At 41.2% G+C, this 19,304-nt stretch overlaps 1 protein-coding gene, 1 pseudogene and 1 gene segment (V, D, J or C); 2 read left to right on the top strand and 1 right to left on the bottom strand.

The window, feature by feature from the left end:
- Positions 1-478: 478 nt before the first annotated feature.
- On the top strand, positions 479-967 carry LOC135276330 (immunoglobulin heavy variable 1-69-2-like; annotated as a pseudogene).
- A 4,397-nt stretch (positions 968-5,364) lies between these two features.
- LOC135276329 (uncharacterized) overlaps positions 5,365-19,304 on the bottom strand; it is a 31,041-nt gene continuing 17,101 nt past the window's right edge. The window contains exons 3-4 of the mRNA XM_064379936.1: positions 9,118-9,216; positions 5,365-7,705 (exon numbers count right to left, since the gene is read on the bottom strand). Coding sequence (XP_064236006.1) covers positions 7,577-7,705; positions 9,118-9,216 — 228 coding nt within the window. The 3' untranslated portion in view covers positions 5,365-7,576. The remainder of the gene's footprint in view (positions 7,706-9,117; positions 9,217-19,304) is intronic.
- Positions 12,911-19,249, top strand: LOC135276379 (immunoglobulin heavy variable 3-49-like). The segment is given in 3 exon segments: positions 12,911-12,954; positions 13,058-13,390; positions 19,066-19,249. Coding segments are annotated over 3 exon segments (540 nt in total).

Genomic DNA, 19,304 nt, shown 5'->3' with positions numbered 1-19,304 from the left:
TAACCTAATAATTTAGTGCAAACCACACTTAAAAGGAGAAATGTCTAAGCCTCTCAAAGGTAATTATAGTTAGAAATCGAGGGTGGTTTTATTAATTCAGTGGGTGTTACTATCGGGAGACACACTCATCCCAGAAGTCAGATGTGCAGAGGGCAAGGCCCAGGAAATGCTCAGATTGTCAATGTGCCATAGGAACAAGGAATCACACTGAGGACCATGCCCTGTGAGACCCTGGGTTTCCCTGAGAGGGATTCTGTCTTCCTGGACTTCTGAGCATGCCAGAGGACAAATATCATTAAACAAAGTTCAGGGCAGGGAGCTCAGCATCCCACTGTGGCGTGGTCCAGATGCCACCTCTCTTCTTCCTCAGGGTGGGGTGGCTTGAGCTATGAAATATCTGCCTCGTGAATATGCAAATTCACTGGTGTCTACCGAGGTAAATACTGATCTGTCCTTGCCTGGAGAGAATCACACAACCACATCCCTCCCCTACAGAAACCCCAGAGCACAGCACCTCACCATGGACTGGACCTGGAGGATCCTCCTCTTGGTGGCAGCAGCTATAGGTAAGAGAATCCTCAGTTCCAGAGCCAATGTGGGAACTGGGTCCAGTCCAGAGAGATCTCTTCTACTCCTGTGTCCTCTCCACAGCTGTCCACTCTGAAGTGCAGCTGGTGCAGTCTGGGGCTGAGGTGAAGAAGCCTGGGTCATCAGTGAAAGTCTCCTGCAAGGCTTCTGGATATACCTTCACCGACTACTACATGAGCTGGGTGCAACAGGCTCCTGGAAAAGGGCTTGAGTGGATGGGACATACGGATCCTGAAAATGGTGATACAATGTACACACAGAAGTCCAGGGCAGAGTCACCATGACCGCAGACACATCCACGAACACAGCCTACATGGAGCTGAGCAGCCTGAGATCTGAGGACACGGCTGTGTATTACTGTGCAAGATACACAGTGTGAAAACCACATCCTGAGAGTGTCAGAAACTCTGAGGGAAGAGGCAGGTGTGCTGGGGCTGAAGATATGACAGGACGTGTGAGGTTTAAATGTGTTTAGACAATGGGTTAAGTAATTGAGGGAAAGAAACAATAGAAAGATGTATATGTTCTAATTATAAAGCAAACAGTATTTCAACTGTCACCCTGTAAGTAACACTCACAGAGTGGGAAAGGCAGCAATCAATCAAAGTGATGCAAGCATTCCCCTGGAGGCTTTGTGGGGCATAGGTTTTAAAATCAAATGTATAAATCATTAGGAACAGGATTGCTGCATCACATGGGAAGACTAAATATAATTTATAAGAAGTGGCCAAATTTTCCCAAAATGACTTAGCCCCTCCTTTTACATTGAATTTATTTTATAGCAGTTTTAGGATCACAGCAGATCTGAGGAGAAGCACAAAGTTCCCGTGTACTCCTGCCACACACGTGCTCAGCCTTCCCTGCTATCAACACCCTGCACCAGAATCATAAAGCAGTTACAGAGGATGAAACGACACAGACACATTGGTTGTTTCCTTTTCTGGTGCTCCCTGGTACAACAAGCCCCAATTATCTTGAAGCACCTCAGATTCTTCATCTGGGTTACTTGGAATGATGCTAGGCAGAGGGACAGTGGGTGGGCCATTCCCCTTCACACTCTTTCCTCAAGGGCCCAAAAAATGCACATCAACTTGGGGATCCTCTTTCTCCTGGTTTTCTATGTCCCTTTCTGGAGGGTAAAGTCTCCAAGTGTTTACAGTAGGGTTTCCCAACTCCCCGGCTGTGGACCCTTTAAGGTGTGCAGTGTGTTAGGGACTGGGCCACACAGCAGGAGGTAAGTGGGTGTGAGGGAGCATCACTGGCTGAGCTCCGCCTGCTGTCAGATCAGCTGTGCATTAGATTCTCCTAGGAGCCGTATTCTATTGTGAACTGCACATGCAAGGGATCTAGGTTGAGTGCTCCCTACCAGAATTTAATGCCTGATGAATGCAGGTGGAACAAGTTCATCCCGTAACCACCCACCATCATCATCCATGGAAAAATTGTCTTCCATGAAACTGTTCCCTGGTGCCACAAATGTTAGGGACCAATGGTGTAGAGGCAGGTCTGTGCAACTGAAAGGCCAGCAGCTTCTAGTGAATCCCATAGTTAATGCCATTTAATGAGCAGTGGAGACTTTGGTCATGAGAGACTTTGTGAATAATTCCCTTCATTTGCAGTCCAAACACTATAAGCTCCTGGGGGTGTTCCTGGATAAAGCCCTTTGTGCAGAAAATGCAAACACATGCATGGGATCCAGGCAGGAACAAAGCTTCCCTTACAAAGTGGTTTGGCACCTGGAAGGAGCCCTCAGGGTTGGGCACTGGACCCCTTCCTTGCTGGTTGCACTTCAGCCAGAGGCCTCAGCCTGATTGGTCTTGCAGTGGGAGAGCCTCAATGGGGTCACGGGTTACAAAAATGCCTGTCATCCTCCAGCTGAGCAAGCCCATCTGCCTGCTTGTCAGTGTCAACCCCATGAGGGGTTCACTCTGGAAGTTGACAAGATGCAAACAACTAATCAGAATCGTTGAGTCCCTCAAGTTTAATTATTTTCCCAATGGGTGGTGATTTTGAACACAGAAAAAATATTAACATTTTTTTTTTTGGTAAGATTTGTCCTTCTAGTGTCTAGAGTAAAGGTTTCCAGGGAGGAATCTGATACCGTCGTTCAAGTCTCAACCTCCATGTGATTACCTCAGTAAATATTCTCCCACACCCCTGACTAGGATAAGTCTCATATATGTCCTATAAACTACAAGTAGAATTCTAAGCACCCCCACTGACTGGATGGACTCTTTCTCTTCACCAAGGAGTTCCAGAGACACTTGAAAAACTAGCTCAGGCCATGTTAAAAATGGAGGATCAGAAATGCCTCATTATACACTCCTCCCTTTGGAATTCAAGCGCAACTAACCAGCATTTTCATTAAAATTTAAGCACGAGGCTCAGAAAAGAGATTCTTTGTAGCAGTAACATGTCAAATTCTAACCTGACTCAAAATTAGCCTCACATGACAGACAACAGGCCTTGAAAGGTCTTTTAACCTAAAATATATTTCTCTGACAGATTTTAAAATCACCCTGCACAGTTATTTTTTGTGAGAGAAATGTACATTCTGTAGAGAATCTCCTTTCATTTGCAGGACTTTTTGTTCTACTGAGATCAGCTGAGAGTCTAGCATCTTTTAAAGGTCTTAATAGAAATTATTTGCTGTTTATTGCCTCTAAGGATGGCCACATAAGAGATTTCATCTACATAATAAGAATCTTGTTCTCCAAAACTTGTTATCTTAACCCAGACCCTTTTTTTCCTACTGATTTCAGGTCTTTAGATAAAAACTCAATTCTTTCAATCAATCGCCAATCAGAAAGTATTTTAATTCACCTGAAGCTGTCATCTCCTCCCCACACTGCCTCACTTGTAGCTGTTTCATCTTTATGGACCAAATCAACACATAACTCACATGTATTGGTTGATGTTTAAAGTCTCTCCAAGACATTAAATTGAAACTGCAATGAAACCACTTTGGGCACGTGTTCTCAAGATCTTCTGGGGCTGTGTCCCAGGGCATAGTCCTCACATTTGACTCAGAATAAATCTCTCTAAATACTTTGCAAAGGTCGCATTTTTATCAATAGTTCTAATAGAACCTACTCTGTGGTCTGTGTTACATTCGCAAGCATGATATCAATAAAGTATTAGTTATTAAAAATAAACACATGTTGGCACTATCTTGTGAAGTTACACGTAGACTAACTATAGGATCAAGTGTAAATGTTTCAAAGTATTTACACAAGTCATTTTAAAATTTACATTCCACAGATGTTTCTATCAGATTCCTTATGTCAGCTAATTGTTTTGTAATTTTTGTGAATGATTATACCCTACTTTTTCTAGGCCTTTATTGTAGAAAGCTGTGTGAAACTAGTCAGCCCTACATTTGAAAGCCATTACTGTGGTGGCTGCCAGAATTGAACTGCATTTCCTCTGCAGCCACCAGACATTCAGATTCCTCCAGTGACACCTTAGTTTTGTTTCCTGCTTGGCTTTGAGCCTTTCTCTTGTGCTATCCAGAGAAACTCTGTTTTCAGATCCCCCAGGTCATGCCAGAGCCACATGGACCTGACAGTTGTCAGTGAGGTGGGAAGGGTTGCACTGAATGGGCACTCTCTGTCCTTTGGAGGGGGCCATACTCCAGGCAGACATCACAGTCCCAGCTCAGGGCGTGTCCTTCCAAGTATTCCTGCCCCTCCTGCAGGTGCAACGCTGATCCATTCATCTTCCTCCCTTTCCTGGGCAGAGGGTCTCCTTATTTTTTCCCAGATTTTCTTCCAGCAGCCACTAAGTCTTCCCACTGATGTCTTCAGCTGCCTCTTTTCTGCCCCTCCCAGCAGATGAGGCTGCTATTCCTGAGGAAATGAGAGGAGGTGGGAGATGAGGCTGTCATTCCTAAGAGAATGGACAGAGCTTTGGAGCTTTTCTTTCTTCCATCCCAGTTTCTATGAGTTCCTCTGGTGCCAGCAACACAGAGGTGTTAGGGTCTTTGAACCTGCATGTGAATTCTTTGGTAATGTAGTGGTGGCACGGGAGGTGGGTCTGGATGCATTTCAGCCACAGCTGCTGTTCTGTTTTCCCACACAGAAGCATCTTGGGAGGTAGAGGGTGGAGATTTTTGTGATATATCCTCAATCCTGGGAGAAAAGGTTTCAATAGCAGTAGGAATCTCTCAGTTGTACATCCTCTGAGAACTTCTTTATTATACTCAGTTTTAAGTAATCCAGTACATATGTCTAATTTAATCTTGCATTAGCTTATATGACATTTGCTGGTCTCTGACCTAGATAAGGTCATATTCTCTTCCTGTTTCTTCCTGCAAGTCACTGAGTTTGGCAAGATGTAAGGTCATTTGTTTCTCCTATAACACCAACAATCTAATGTATTAAAGAAAATGTGCTACTTTGCAGCTCAATGACGTCAGTTGTTGTAAAAATAACATAGTTTAATTGGATACCTATGTCTCCATGGATAAAAAATTATATGTAATATTCAGAAACTAGAAATAACACTAAATAAAAATAGTTATTTTTTATTTATTAATAAATAAATAATATTAGAGAGCTTTACAATAGTAGGAGTATACTTATTAACTGAAATCCTCTTCCTCATTAGAATGAACACATTTTTTATACACAACCAAATTACTGACTCACAAGTAATCACACTGAGGAAGAAGTCACACAAATGAAATTGAAGCTTCAAGATTTCACCTTAACAAAATCTTGAAAAATAGATCTAAAGTAACAAAGATGAAAGATTGACTCAGTATGGTGAGAGGAAAACCACTGAGATGCAGGAATTAGAGGAACAGATGGAAGCTTTTAAGTGTTATTCATTGGTATCTTGATTGTTATATTGGATGCACAGGTGAGCACATGTGAAATGACATGTTTCCTTTGGAGACATAGTCTTGCTTTGTCATCCAGGCTGGAGTTCAGTGGTGAGATCATAGCTCTCTGCACCCTCAGACCCTGGGTCTGCAGCAATCCTCCTCCCTCTTCCCTGCATAGCTGAGACCACAGGTGTGCACCACCATGCTCGGCTTCAGTGCTTATTCAACTGCATACATTAATTATGCAATATTTATTATAAAGCAATGATACCTCAATAACAGTATTACCAATAAGTGGATGGGTAATTTGTTAGATAAGGATTGATAGAAAGATGGACACCAATATAAGAAATGTATGACACTCGAGAAAACGAAACTGTAGGAAATGTGCTTTTCTTTACATTTGTTAGGTAATCACAACGGTGGATACACATCGCACCATGTTCTCATTACAAAGAAAAGGTTCTGCAAACCTCACTAGGTGCCACCCACTCTGTGCTGGGCTTGGTAGGGAGAAGTCAGGTCCAGTGGTGAGAAGCACAGGCCCAGACACCCAGGCTCACTCTGACCAAATGTGAGCTCTGGGGACATTGTACAACCCATCTGTGCTTTTCCTGGTAATTTTTCATCTTTAACATGGAAATAACAGTGATGCTACACACGATGATTTCTCTGCATACATAAAAATATAAGACGATCGGTGCTAACTTTAAATATATGTGGGGTACCTCAATAAAACTCTTTTAAAATAAAAATCACAAAATTATAACTTTTGTAGGTTTTCAGGCTTTATCACAAAGCAAAGTTACAATAAGAAACCACAATTTCCAAATGCATATCACAAATCTCCCCCAGGACACTGTCCCGTGCTCTGAGCCCCACTCTCTCCTAAGGCCTCTCAGCCCACAGCTTGCTATATAGCAGGAGACATGCAAATAGAGCCCTCCCTCTGCTGCTGAAAACCAGCCCAGCCCTGGCCCTGCAGCTCTGGGAGAGGAGCCCAGCCCTGGGATTTTCAGGTGTTTCCATTTGGTGATCAGGACTGAACACAGAAGATTCACTATGGAGTTTGGGCTGAGCTGGGTTTCTCTTGTTGCTACTGTAACAGATAATTCATGAAGAATGAGTGTGAGTGGACATGAGTGAGATAAACAGTAAATGTGTGTAACAGTTTCTGACAAGGGTTTCTTTTTGTTTGTAGGTGTCCAGTGTGAGGTGCAGCTGGTGGAGTCTGGGGGTGGTTTGGTACAGCCTGGTGGTGGGGGATCTCTAAAACTCTCCTCTGCAGCCTCTGGATTCACCTTTAGTAGCTATTCCATAGGCTGGGTCCGCCAGGCTCCGGGGAAGGGACTGGAGTGGGTCTCAACTATTGGTACGGATGGTAGCACATACTATGCACACTCTATCAAGGGCCGATTCACCATCTTCGGAGACAACGCCAAGAACACGCTGTATCTGCAAATGAACAGCCTGAGAGCCAAGGACACAGCAGTGTATTACTGTGAAAGAGACACAGTGCGGGGAAGTCAGTGTGAGCCCAGAACACTGTAGGGAAATCAGCTGCAGGGGGCGCTCAGGACCCACTGATCAGAGTCAATCCCAGAGGCAGGTGCAGATGGAGGCTGATTTCCTGTCACAATGTGGACTTCATCTTCTTCTGACAGTTTCTCTAGTGAATCTCTCTAAGTTTAGAATTCTGTGTTTCCCAAAGTCATCTCTACATATTTTTAAAAAGATCATTTTAACATGTGGACCTATTTTCACATGCAGCAAATGCAGATGACACTTACAGAGATGAAAAAAGCTCAACTGTGGTCACCAGCATCAGAGTCCTGAGGAAGCTCAGCAGTGCCTAGTGAGTCTTCTCCAATCAGACCCAGGACAGAAACCTCAGGGAGATTCTCGGACTAGAAGAGTCTTTAGGAATTTTGGCCTCAGACAATAGAGAGGCTGGGCCAGGTTTGGTGTCATGCAGAACCTCACAGGTTTCACGTCTGACCCTTCTCCTGACACTGGAGCCAATCGCATCAGCAGTGACCTGGGGCTCCTTTTGCTCCCACTCCATATCCTTCCTTTGCAGTGTTTGTTCTCCCTTTTTTATTTGCTTTTCCTGCTTCCTGAAAAAGAAACAGATGATCTCCATGGTCCACATTTCAGGCCTCAAGGCATTTTCTTGGAGCACAGGTGGGGCTCAGGCTGTGGCTCCTGCAGCCACGTGGGAGAGGCTGATGGGGCTTTCTTCTCTCCCCATTTGCTCAGGACCCTCCACTGTGTTGTGTGTAGACTCATCTGTGAAAGAAATTGGCCATTAATAGTGAAGGGGATGAATTTATTTGATCAAAATGTGGTGTGGATGTGTAATTAACCCTGTTCTATGCAAAATTTCAGAGTCATCTGCCTCAAAAGTAGTGTTAGAAAGAGCTTGTGAAATGTATTAGAATCAAAATGGAGCCACTTGTGTTAAAACTCTAATGAATGAAGTTGGGGAAGGCCATGAAGTAGGGTCTAACACACCTATTCCTGATAGCAAGAACTGTCATAAGTAGACTCTGCACAGCCACAACCTTGCACAGAGGCCACCACAGACTTCAAATAATTACTTCTCCAAGTGTTTCTGCCGAGCAACTGCCTGTTCAAACTCACACCAATGTCAACCCTGAGACTGATCCTTCCTGCCCAGGATAATTGCCTCAAAACAGCGATGTAACCCTCCTCATTTTTCCTTAATTATGTATCTTTCTTTTACCAACCTGAATGCACCCATACATATTTCAATTTCAATACCAATGCTTAAATAAATTTTATTATATTTTAGAGTCACTCTCTGTTTATTATTCAGGGTTGACAAGCTACAGATAGACAGGCCACATTTCTGTGATACGTAGAGGATGACAGTTTGTGGAGGTGGCTAGGAACATCCAATGTCCATAGGATCATCCATCAGTAAGCACATGCTGGGAGTCCCAGAGGGAGGTGAAGCTGCTGAATCACCATGGAATTTCATTTTCTCCAGTTCCGCTCTAATTTAATCAGGCCCACAAATTTTATCAATGGCAAACTACCTAAACTAGAGTCAGCTGATGACAGTTTTAATAACATCTATTAAATAAATTCACAACATCATATATAATTGGTATATATAATACATATCCAGTACATATATATTTATATACATATATATATACGGAGAGAGAGAGAGAGATGGAGTGTCACTCTGTCACCCAGGCTAGAGTGCAATGGTGTGATCTTGGCTCACTGCAACCACTACCTCCCAGGTTAAATCAATTCTCCTGTCTCAGCTTCCTGAGTAGCTGAGACTACAGGTGGATGCCACCACATCCAGCTAATTTTTGTATTTTTAATAGAGACAGGGTTTCACCATATTGGTCAGGCTGATGTCAAATTGCTGACCTCAGGTGATTCACCCACCTCAGCCTCCCAAACTGCTGGAATTACAGGCGTGAGCTACCTTGCCCAGCTAACACCACTTATATTAGTGTTGGATTGAATAATTACAAAGTCTACCATTACCCAGTGTACCATAACAGCATTACCCAGAGGGAAAAATCTTTAACATGAGATCTATGTTCTTAAGTTTGTTAAGGTGCAAAACTGACCACTTCACAATCAGGCAATTATGATTTTGCTAATGAGTTGTTTTTGGATTTTGACACATGTTCAGATTCATGGCATGCAATTACCTTCTCCCATTCTGTAGGCTGGAATTGTTTCTGTGGTTTGTGGAATCTTTCTGTTGTGATGCAATTCCACCCGTTCACTTCTGCTTTTGTTGTCTGTGCCTTCAATTTGAAATACAGGAAATCATTCTTAATATTATTTTCTGGGTGGGGGAAATTTTACAATAGCAAGCCATATGTTTAACTATTTATTCCATTTAGGTGTGATTTTTGTGTTCATTCTAAACTAAAATTCTTAATTCTTTGCATGTGTAGATCCAGTTTTTCTAACACCCTCTTAGGGAGAGACCTTGATTTGTACATTTTACATTGTTGGCTCACACACTGAAAATCAGTTTGCCATTGACATATCCTTTTATTTCTGAGCTCTCTATATGTTAATGCCAATGCCATCCTGTTTTTATTTATGCATCAAAACGTGCATGTTGTGAGTTTCGGCATGTTTTTCAGAACCGCTACATGCCGACAGCCATGTTTCTCAGTGCACTCTTGGCCTGGTGAAGTCCTCACAGACCCTCCCCTCACCTGTGCCGTCTCTGCATCCCCATCACAGCCAGTGCTTCCTGCTGGCTGTGAGGCAACATAGCATTATTCTAGTTTCCATACTGGATTTTTTTTTTTCTTTGTTTGTATTTAGTTTCAAATTTCTGTGTCAGGTCTCTAGAATACAGGAATTACTTCTAAGTGTGTTTTCTTGTTCATTTTCATGGAGCTTCCTGAAGATTTAAAATCCTCCTTTGCCCGCAGCATATTTTACAATTATGCACCACTGTAGAACATCTGTATCTAATTTAATTAAGTGCAATAACTTCTGCCTTTTGGGCTGATTTTACATCAGGTAGAGGAATATACCTTAAATGACAGTTTGTACTAGGAATATAAATTATTAGTTAATAACTACCACTTTATTATTTAGGTGTTACTCATCAAGAATTAATGTTAAGTCAAGGGTCAAAATGGGAATATTATGTAAGGGATATAGAAAATATTTTGATAATCTAGAAGAAATTGACATGAGCACACTCTTATTATCCAGCCATGTCTCCTGCCTATCACGTTATTAACCACATGGTAACTTTGACTTCACTTGGGACTTGTTCTAATTTTAAAATTAGTTACTTATTTATCTTAATGCCTCTAGATTATTATGTGTGACTATTTCAGCAGAGCGGAAGAGAGACAACCTAGGCTGACCAAACAGTGAGGAAAATCACAACCTAATGAAACAAGAAGCCTGGATGTGAGAGGCTCCAGGATTGAATAGTTTGACAGCTCATGTGCCCAGGCAATTTCTTTTCTCAATTTTCCACACCGATGCATCCAGAAATTCAGCTTCACCCATCAGGTGACTCCCATCATGCCGTGACATGGAGACAACATTCCCAAGAGTAACACATGTATTAAATATCACCTGGAAGTGGGGAAGAGACATTTTTGCAATTCTCCTCTGAAGGACCAGGAACACCTCAACAGACCACTCCCCTGCCCCCATGGCTAGAACTTCACCACATGCCCAATGGACACTCATCCCTGAAGGGGATAATAAGATTCCATTGCTGAGGCTGGCAATTTCATCATATAAATTACTATCAACAGATAGAAAGTTTTTAAAAACTAACTGAAGTCTGTTCTTCTATGCCCACCACAGATTGCAAATCTTCCAACGATACCTTCTTTGTCTTTTCTGCTTGACTTTGTCTCTTCACCATGTTCTGTCTTCCCAAGAATCTCTTTCTGCTCCCTCAGGTGCATTCAAGTGTTTTATTTAACTGATGATTTTTTAAATGGTAAGTCATTAGACTAAACAGTTAATATTCCTAGGTCCATAGTCCTAAAAAGACGTTGTGACCCTGAGTCTGGGCATGACCTTGTAAGTGTTCCTGACCCTTCCCCAGATGAGATGCTGGTCTGTGCATTCTTGCCCCTTCCCCTGGGGTAGAGTCCTCCTGTTTCCCCCAGATGTTTCCTCCCACAGCTCCAGTGATCTCCATTGGTGTCATCACCCTCCAGATCTGCTGCCCTGCACTGCAGGCTAAGGTTCTGATTTCATAAGAAAGAGAGGGGAGCTGCTTCTCAACAGATCTTTGGTGGGGACCTTGGTTCCCATGACAATACCTGAGGGGTTGAACCAGTGCCCCTAGGACTCTGGTTTCAGTGGCTTGCCCCTGCAGAGTAGATTCCTAGTTCTGTAGTGGCGATAAGGGAGTTGGGTCTGAATACATTTTAGCAGTGGGAGTTCTTGTTCTCTTCCAGACAGACGTTCAGGAAAGGAAGATTTTTGTGACTGTCCTGTTTCTTGAGAAAAGGGATTCAAGAGGATAGGAAAGCTTTTCAGTATATGGTTCCTCAAAATTTCACACTACAATACATTTACTATACTCAATTTCAAGCAATCCAATATATGTTTGTATTTTTTCTTGGAATAGCCCATGTTTCATATTCCAGACCCGCCTTAGGTAGTTTCAAACCCTGGCTTTGTTACGCTCTACAAGCACTTGCTTCTCCCTAAAAGTCAGATTTCTTGTTTGTTTTCAAACTTTAATTATTGGAAATATTAAGAAAATTTGCAAAATTCCATCTTCTATGTTTATCTGCTACTGTTGATGCAGTTGTAAAAAATAAGAAAAATATTCCTTTCCTATGTACATTTCCTAGTTTAAAAGCAGATTTTTAGTAAGACCCAAAATAATTTTTAAAAAGTCAAATTTTTAAGGTGCTTACTAGAAAAACAATTTATGGTAAAGTTTTGCTAGAATACTACCTAATTTTTATAATAAATAAATGTCCGATATACCCAACTACAAGGTAAAATATCTAATTATTTATGTTAAGTAAAATAAGCCAAACAATTAAGAATGTATACTATGTTATTTGATTTTTATAAATTCTGATAAATTAAAATGAATGTCCAGCAAAGTAAAAATTAGTAGTCACCAGGGGAATGGTAGAAGAAACAAGAGGAAAAAGGAGAAAGAACACAGAAGAACAAAAGGAAATGCTGAGAATTCTCTTGTCCACCTTGACAATGAGGGTTAAATCATGTTTACAACTGTTCACTTTAAATATGTGGAAGTTTACTATCTGTAAACCAAAACTTACACAATTTATTACAAGCAAACAGATTGAAACTTAGACAAGGAAGGAATGATAGAAAGAGAGATAGGAAAAGGGTATATTGAATTCAGAAATTCTTAAGAATGTATCTGCCTGAACCATGGTTCCCATCATAGTTTTAGTGAATTCTAGAATGCAGCACACATGTTTTCACTACAGAAAGTGGGTTCCCCAAACCGTGCTCTGTCCTGGAGTTGGCTCAGGGAGTAATTGGGGCCAGTGCTGAGGAGCACAGGCCCAGATACTAGGGCTTACTCATCCAGACATGAGCTCCTAGACACACACAGAGCCCCTTTCCCATGTGTGGTGTACTTCCACATCTGTACATGGAGAAACATTGACTCCCAGAAAATGTAATATACATGAATATGCAAAACTAAAATAGGGTGCTCAGTTCAAAGTGTTTATCACAGAATAATTTATAATAAGACAGTATAATTTCCAAATACCATCATTGTCACCAAACACCTGCAAGGCACAGTCATCTTATCTGGGCTCCGTCCTCTCCTCAGGCATCTCACCCCAGAGCTTGCTATATGGTAGGAGACATGCAAATGCAGTTCTCCCTCTGCTGATAAAAACCAGCCCAGCCCTGACCCTGCAGCTCTAGGAGAGGAGCCCCGGCCCTGGGATTCCCAGGAGTTTCCACTTGGTGATCAGCACTGAACACAGACCACCAATCATGGATTCTGTGCTGAGCTGGGTTCTCCTTGTTACTGTTTTGAAAGATAATTCACGGAGAATTAGAGATATTGAGTGTGAGGGGACATGAATGAGAGAAACAGTGGATGTGTGTGGCAGTTAATGACAAGGATGTCTCTGTGTTTGCAGGTGTCCAGTGTGAGGTGCATCTGGTGGAGTCTGGGGGAGGCTTGGTACAGCCTTGGGGATCCCTGAGACTCTCCTGTGCAGCCTCTGGATTCACATTCAGTAGCTATGGTGTGAGCTGGGTCCACCAGGCTCCGGGGAAGGGCCTGGAGTGGGTGGGTTTTATTAGAAACAAAGCCAATGGTGGGACAGCAGAATAGGCCGCATCTGTGAAAGGCTGATTCACCATCTCAAGAGATGATTCAAACAACACCCTTTATTTGCAAATGAGCAGCCTGAAAACCGAGGACACGGCTGTGTATTACTGTGCCAGAGACACAGTGAGGGGAGTTCAGTGTGAGCCCAGACACAAACCACCCTGCAGGGGCGCGCAGGGCCACCAGGGGGGTGCTTGGGACCCACTGAGGTTGGGACAGGTCCCAGGAGCAGGTGCAGAGGGGAGTTTCTTTCCTCCGCAGCTGGAAAAGTCAGCTTTGTATTTGCATAATTCTGGAGCATTTTAGGCTGTGATATTTTATTACTTATATTTGTTATAAGTTTGTTAACGTATTTAAATTTTACTAATTTTTAACATTATGTATATACAAACTTTTTTAAACATATATTTTCAAGGAAAAAATATTCCTGATTATTTGCACTGATTCTTCCAGGGTTTTATTAACATTTGTTGACATCAACAACCACATAGCTATAGGGACTTAAATTTATATGCATAGAAAGATGTATAGGGCAGGCATGGTGGCTCATGCTTGTAACTCCAGCTACTCAGGAAACTGAGGCAGGAGAATTCCTTGAACCAGAGAGGTGGAAGTTGCAGTGAGCCCTGATCATGCCACTGCAGTCAAGCCTAGGTGACAGAGTGAGACTCCATCCAAAAAAAAAAAAGAAAGAAAGAAAGAAAGAAGTATAAATACACAGACCTATGCACATAAGTGTAGGCATTCATATTAAACATTACAATAAAATAATTCTGAAAATATCTCCTAAAAAATCAAACTTAATGATGAACAAAATATAAATTATTAGAGTAATTCACAATGGATTTCAATTATTTTTCATTGTTTACATGAATTGATTTGTTTGTTCATTTAAAAGTAGTATATTGGTCATTTCAAAAGAGGTAAGAGTACATTTTAAATGTTGTTGTCACACTAAATGATAAGAATTTGAGGTGACGAATGATAATTATCTTAATTATTTCTTATTATCTTAGTTATTCCATATTGTATTTGCAAATCAGAACATTGTTTCTTACTTTGTGAATATAAACAGCCATAATTTGTGAATTTAAAATAAAAATTTTTTATTTTAATTTTTAAAATTTATTTCAGATCATTATCTTTTTCTTCACTTCCTCATCTCATTGGATCTTCTCGAGGGCCTAGCCACACCCCTGTCTCCTGGAGGCTTCTGGGAGTGGCAGCGGGCTGGGCAGAAGCAGGCGCCCCAGGTGAGTCCACAAGACCTGGAGCCTCCCTGTCCTTAGATTAGGCCATCTCTCGGGATCACAGGGCTCTTCATTATCCTCACCCCACTGTTGTACCAAACAAGCAACATCACACTTCAATTCATCACGCTTTGCCTTAATTTGCCAAAACATCATGAAGGTGATCATTTTAACAGTAAATGTATTACAATCAAATAAGATAAACTCCTTTCCATGAGACATAGTTTCTTATCAGGATTTTACATGTATTATGTATTTTCCATTTCTTTATAGATGAGATACTAATATCTCCATATTGGAGATTATTCCCCTAAGTCATCCTTTAAAATTAATTTTTCCAAACAAATTCATGATATAATTACAAATTTCAGGTGTAATAGCTGGGCCAACATTGAGGATATATTAATAATTAATACATGTGCTTGCAAATATCGTTATTTTCCTGTGGTCTATCCCTACTTATGATTTTACACAAAATATTAGAAAATTATCCTGATAAAACAGGTTAAAATATTATACAAGTAGTTTACTGTTTGTATAACTAATAATACAAAATATTTCACATACTTTTAGCCATGTTTAAATTATCTGTGAAATTTGTGTTAATTTTTCATTTTAATATGTCACCTTTATCATTCTTATTTCTGGGACTTTATTCTATTATAGCTGAACGTATTTTAATAATTATTGTAGTAATCACATTTACATTTTACATTTGAATTATCATACACATTTTGTCAATATTTTCATTTCAATATAAAATATTTCCATACAATTGTCTATTTTCCATTTTTAAGAGATAAAATTAAGATAAAATGCATAGATTTTCAATGGATAGTTTGAGAGTTTCTGACAAATGTGTGTGTAAGGGTTCTTGGGTTCTTGCCAAGTTTAAAATGAAGAAACTGAGGCCAGCACAAGAAGATCCAATATGAATTTATTCCACTCCCAGGTGAGACTCTACGGTCTGACAGGAGGGGCTGGAGAAGTCACACGACTCCTCTCGGATGTGGGGTTTTATAGGGAGTGGAGATGTTTGATTGCTTGATCCCAAGGGGAGTGGGGCCTGGATGGGACAAAATGCTAGGCACAGAGTGGGGCCCAGGTGGGACAAAAAGCACCAGGCGGGGAGTGGGGTATGGGTGGGACAAAATGCACCAGGCACGGAGTGGGGCCCGGGTGGGACAAAAAGCACTAGGTGGGGAGTGGGGCCCGGATGGGACAAAATGCTCTCAGGTAGGTCCTGGCGGGGCTTCTTTTCCAGGCTCCTGGAGAGGGAGGGGGTGTGTCTGAGCTCCCGGCGAGGGAGTGGTGTGTGTCCAAGCTCCCAGACAGGGAGGGGGTGTGTCCGAGCTCCCAGTGAGGTGACTGGCCTTACAGTGTGCACAAATAAAGAATTATTTACTTACTTTTTAGTGTGTACCCAGTAATGAAACCACTGTGTAAAATGATATCTCTGTCTTAAGTTCTTTGAGAACTCTCCAGTCTGCTTTCCAAAGTGGCAGGACTAATTTATTTTCCTAACAACAGTGTGTAAGTGTTCTCTTTTCTCCACAGCCCCACCAGCATCCGTTGTTTTCTGACTTTTTAGTGATAACTATTCTGAGTGGGGTGAAGATGCACACCTACAATCATCCCATCTTTGATAAGGCTGACAAAAACAAGCAATGAGGAAAGGACTGACTCCCTGTTCAATAAATACTGCTGGCACAATGGGCTAGCTATATGACGAAGATTTAAGCTGGACGTCTACTTTGAACATGGATAAAATTACCTCAAAATTGATGAACGATTTAAACGTTAGACCTCAAACCCTAAAAATCCTTGAAGACAACCTAGAAATACTCTTCTCAACACTAGTTTTGACAAAGAATTGTTGGTTTAGTATCCAAAAGCAATTGCAACACAAACCAAAATAGACAAGTGGGACCTAATTAACTAAGGAGTTTCTGCTGAGCAAAACAAACAAACAAGCAAACAAAACTATCAGCAGAGCAATCAGATAACCTACAGACCATGAGAAGACATTCACAAACATTGCATCCACCAAAGTCCTAACATCACATCCAGAATCTATTGGAAATTTAACAAATTAAGAAGCAAAAAACAAATAACCTCATTAAAAACTGGCTAAATTATCTGTGTCCCCACTGAAACATAAACTCGAATTTTATCTCCCAGAATTCCCAAGTGTTGTAGGAGGAACCCGGAGGGAGGCAATTGAATCACTGGGGCCCATCTTTCCCATGCCTTTCTTGTGATAGTGAGTAAGTCTCGCGGGATCTCATGGATTTATCAATGGTTCCCGCTTTTGCTTCCTCCTCATTTTCTCTTGCCACCAACATGTAAGGAGTGCCTTTCACCTCCCATCATGATTCTGAGGCCTCCCCAGCCATGTGGAACTGTGAGTCCAATTAAAACTCTTTTTCTTCTCAGTTTCAGGTATGTCTTTATCAGCAGTTTGAAAATGGAATAATACATGGGCAAGAGACACAAACAGACACTTCTCAAAAGAATACACACAAGTGGCCAGTAAATGTATTTTTAAAATGTTTAGCATCACTAATCATCAGAGAAATGCAAATAAAGTTTCTGATTTCCATCACTCTATGTCCATTTTCCTTGTTTTGAACTTCATAAAAATGGAATCAAATATCACAGATCATTTTTTTGTAAGGGACTACTTTTGCTGTTTGTGAGCTTCATTCATGTAATTGCATCTATCAAGTTTTTGTCATCATATATGTACATATGTATGTACTCATACACATATAGGTATTTCATATCTGAATCAGTCCATTACATTAATAAATGACAGTTTACTAAGTAAATAAACCAGTTCATTAAGTTAATAACTGATAATATGTATATCTATTTTTCCATTGATGGAATTTAAATGTTTCCATTATAAATATGTTAAACAAATCTTTTATAAATATCTTTGTACAAGTTCTTCTATTATATTCTCACAGTTTTATTGATAAAATATGTAGAAATATAAGTATGCATCACCTTTTTAGCTTTATGGAGCTATAGCTGAGTAATAACATTTTATGTATTTAATGGACAACATTTGATGTATTTGGGAAAATGCTCATCATGATCAAGGTAATTGGTATGCTTATCATCTCAGAGAGTTGTCATTTTATGTCTTTAATTTATTGTGTGTGTGATAGGAACACCTAAGATCTACTCTTCTGGCAAAAGATAAATTTGTAATATAATATTCATTAGCATTGTCACATTAGTGTGCATTTCATCTCCAGAACTTTTTCAACCTGTGTATCAGTCCGTTCTCAAACTACTATGAAGAACTACCTGAGACTGGGAAATTTATGAATAAAAGTGGGTTAGTGACTCACAGTTCTGCAGCCTTAACGGGAAGCATTATTGGGAGGCATCAGGAAACTTTTGTGGAAAGAGAAGGGGAAGCACGGACCTTCTTCACATGCTGGCAAGAGAGACAGAGAGAAAGAGCAAGAGGAGGTATGCCACACTTTTAAAGCATGAGTTCTTCAAAGAACTGTATCCCAAGAACATCAAAGGGGAGGGTCACCCCCATAATCCAGTCAGTCCCCATCAGACCTTTCCTACAACTCTTGGGGATTAAAATTTGACATGAGATTTGGGTGGAAATACAGAGTCAAACCATATCATTCCACCCCTGGCCCCTCACAAATCTCAAGTCCTCACATGATAAAATATAATTATCTCTTCTCAACAGTCACCCATTCTTAACTCATTCCAGCATTAACACAAAAATCTACAATCTAAAGTCTCCTCTGAGACAAGGTAAGTTTCTTCTGCCTATAAACATGTAAAATCAAAAACATGTAACATCCATATGGGAGATATTGGCCATAGCAAAAGGGGTATGGGCCCCATGCAAGTCCAAACCCCAGCAGGGCAGTCATTAAATTGTAAAGCTTCTTGTCTCACATCCAGGACACACTGATGCAAGAGGTGGTCTCCCAAGGCCTGGGAGACTCCACCCTTGTGGCTCTGCAGGGTACAGTCCCCATGGCTGTTTTCATAGGCTGGCATTGAGTTTCTATGGCTTTTCCAGGCACACTGTGCAAGTTGTTGGTGGATCTACCATTTCGGGATCTGAAGGATTGTGGCCCTCTTCACACAGATCCACTAGTCAGTGCCCCAGTGGGAACTCTGTGATAGACCTAACACCACAATATCCTTCTACACTGGCCCAGTAGTGGCACTTCATTAGGGCTCAGCCCCTGCATCAGACTTCTGCCTGAATATCCAGGCATTTTCATACATCATCTGAAATCTAGAAAGAGGCTCCTAAACCTCACCTCTTCCCGTATGTGCACCAGCAGGCTCAACACCACATGGAGGCAACCAAAGCTTAGGGCTTGCAGCCTTGGGAACACTGGCCAGAGTTGTATCTTTACCCCTTTTGGCCATGGCTGGAACAGAAGAGTCAAGGATGCAAAGTGCCATGTCCCAAGGTTGCACAGAACAGTGGCATTCTGGGCCTGGACCATGAAACCATTTTTCTCTCCTGGGGTTCAGGATCTGTGATGGGAGGGGCTGCTGCAAAGATCTCTGAAATGCCCTGGAGACATTTTTTTCCCATTGGGCTCATTACTTATGCAAATTTCTGCAGCGAGCTTGGATTTCTACCCAGAAAATGAGTTTTTCTTGTGTACCACATGGCCAGGCTGCAATTTTTTATCAAACTTTTATGCTCTGCTTTCCTTTTAAATATAAGTTCCAATTTCCTACCACCACTTTGTGAATGCACATGACTTAACATTTGCAGAAACAGCCAGGTCAAATC

This window comes from Aotus nancymaae, unplaced genomic scaffold (assembly GCF_030222135.1).
Source record: "Aotus nancymaae isolate 86718 unplaced genomic scaffold, 86718_ANA_hifiasm-v0.15.2.pri h1tg000022l_1, whole genome shotgun sequence".
Classification (NCBI taxonomy): domain Eukaryota; kingdom Metazoa; phylum Chordata; class Mammalia; order Primates; family Aotidae; genus Aotus; species Aotus nancymaae.
The sequence above is the reverse complement of the archived record's forward strand: the minus strand, read 5'-3'. Positions and strand labels throughout refer to the sequence as shown.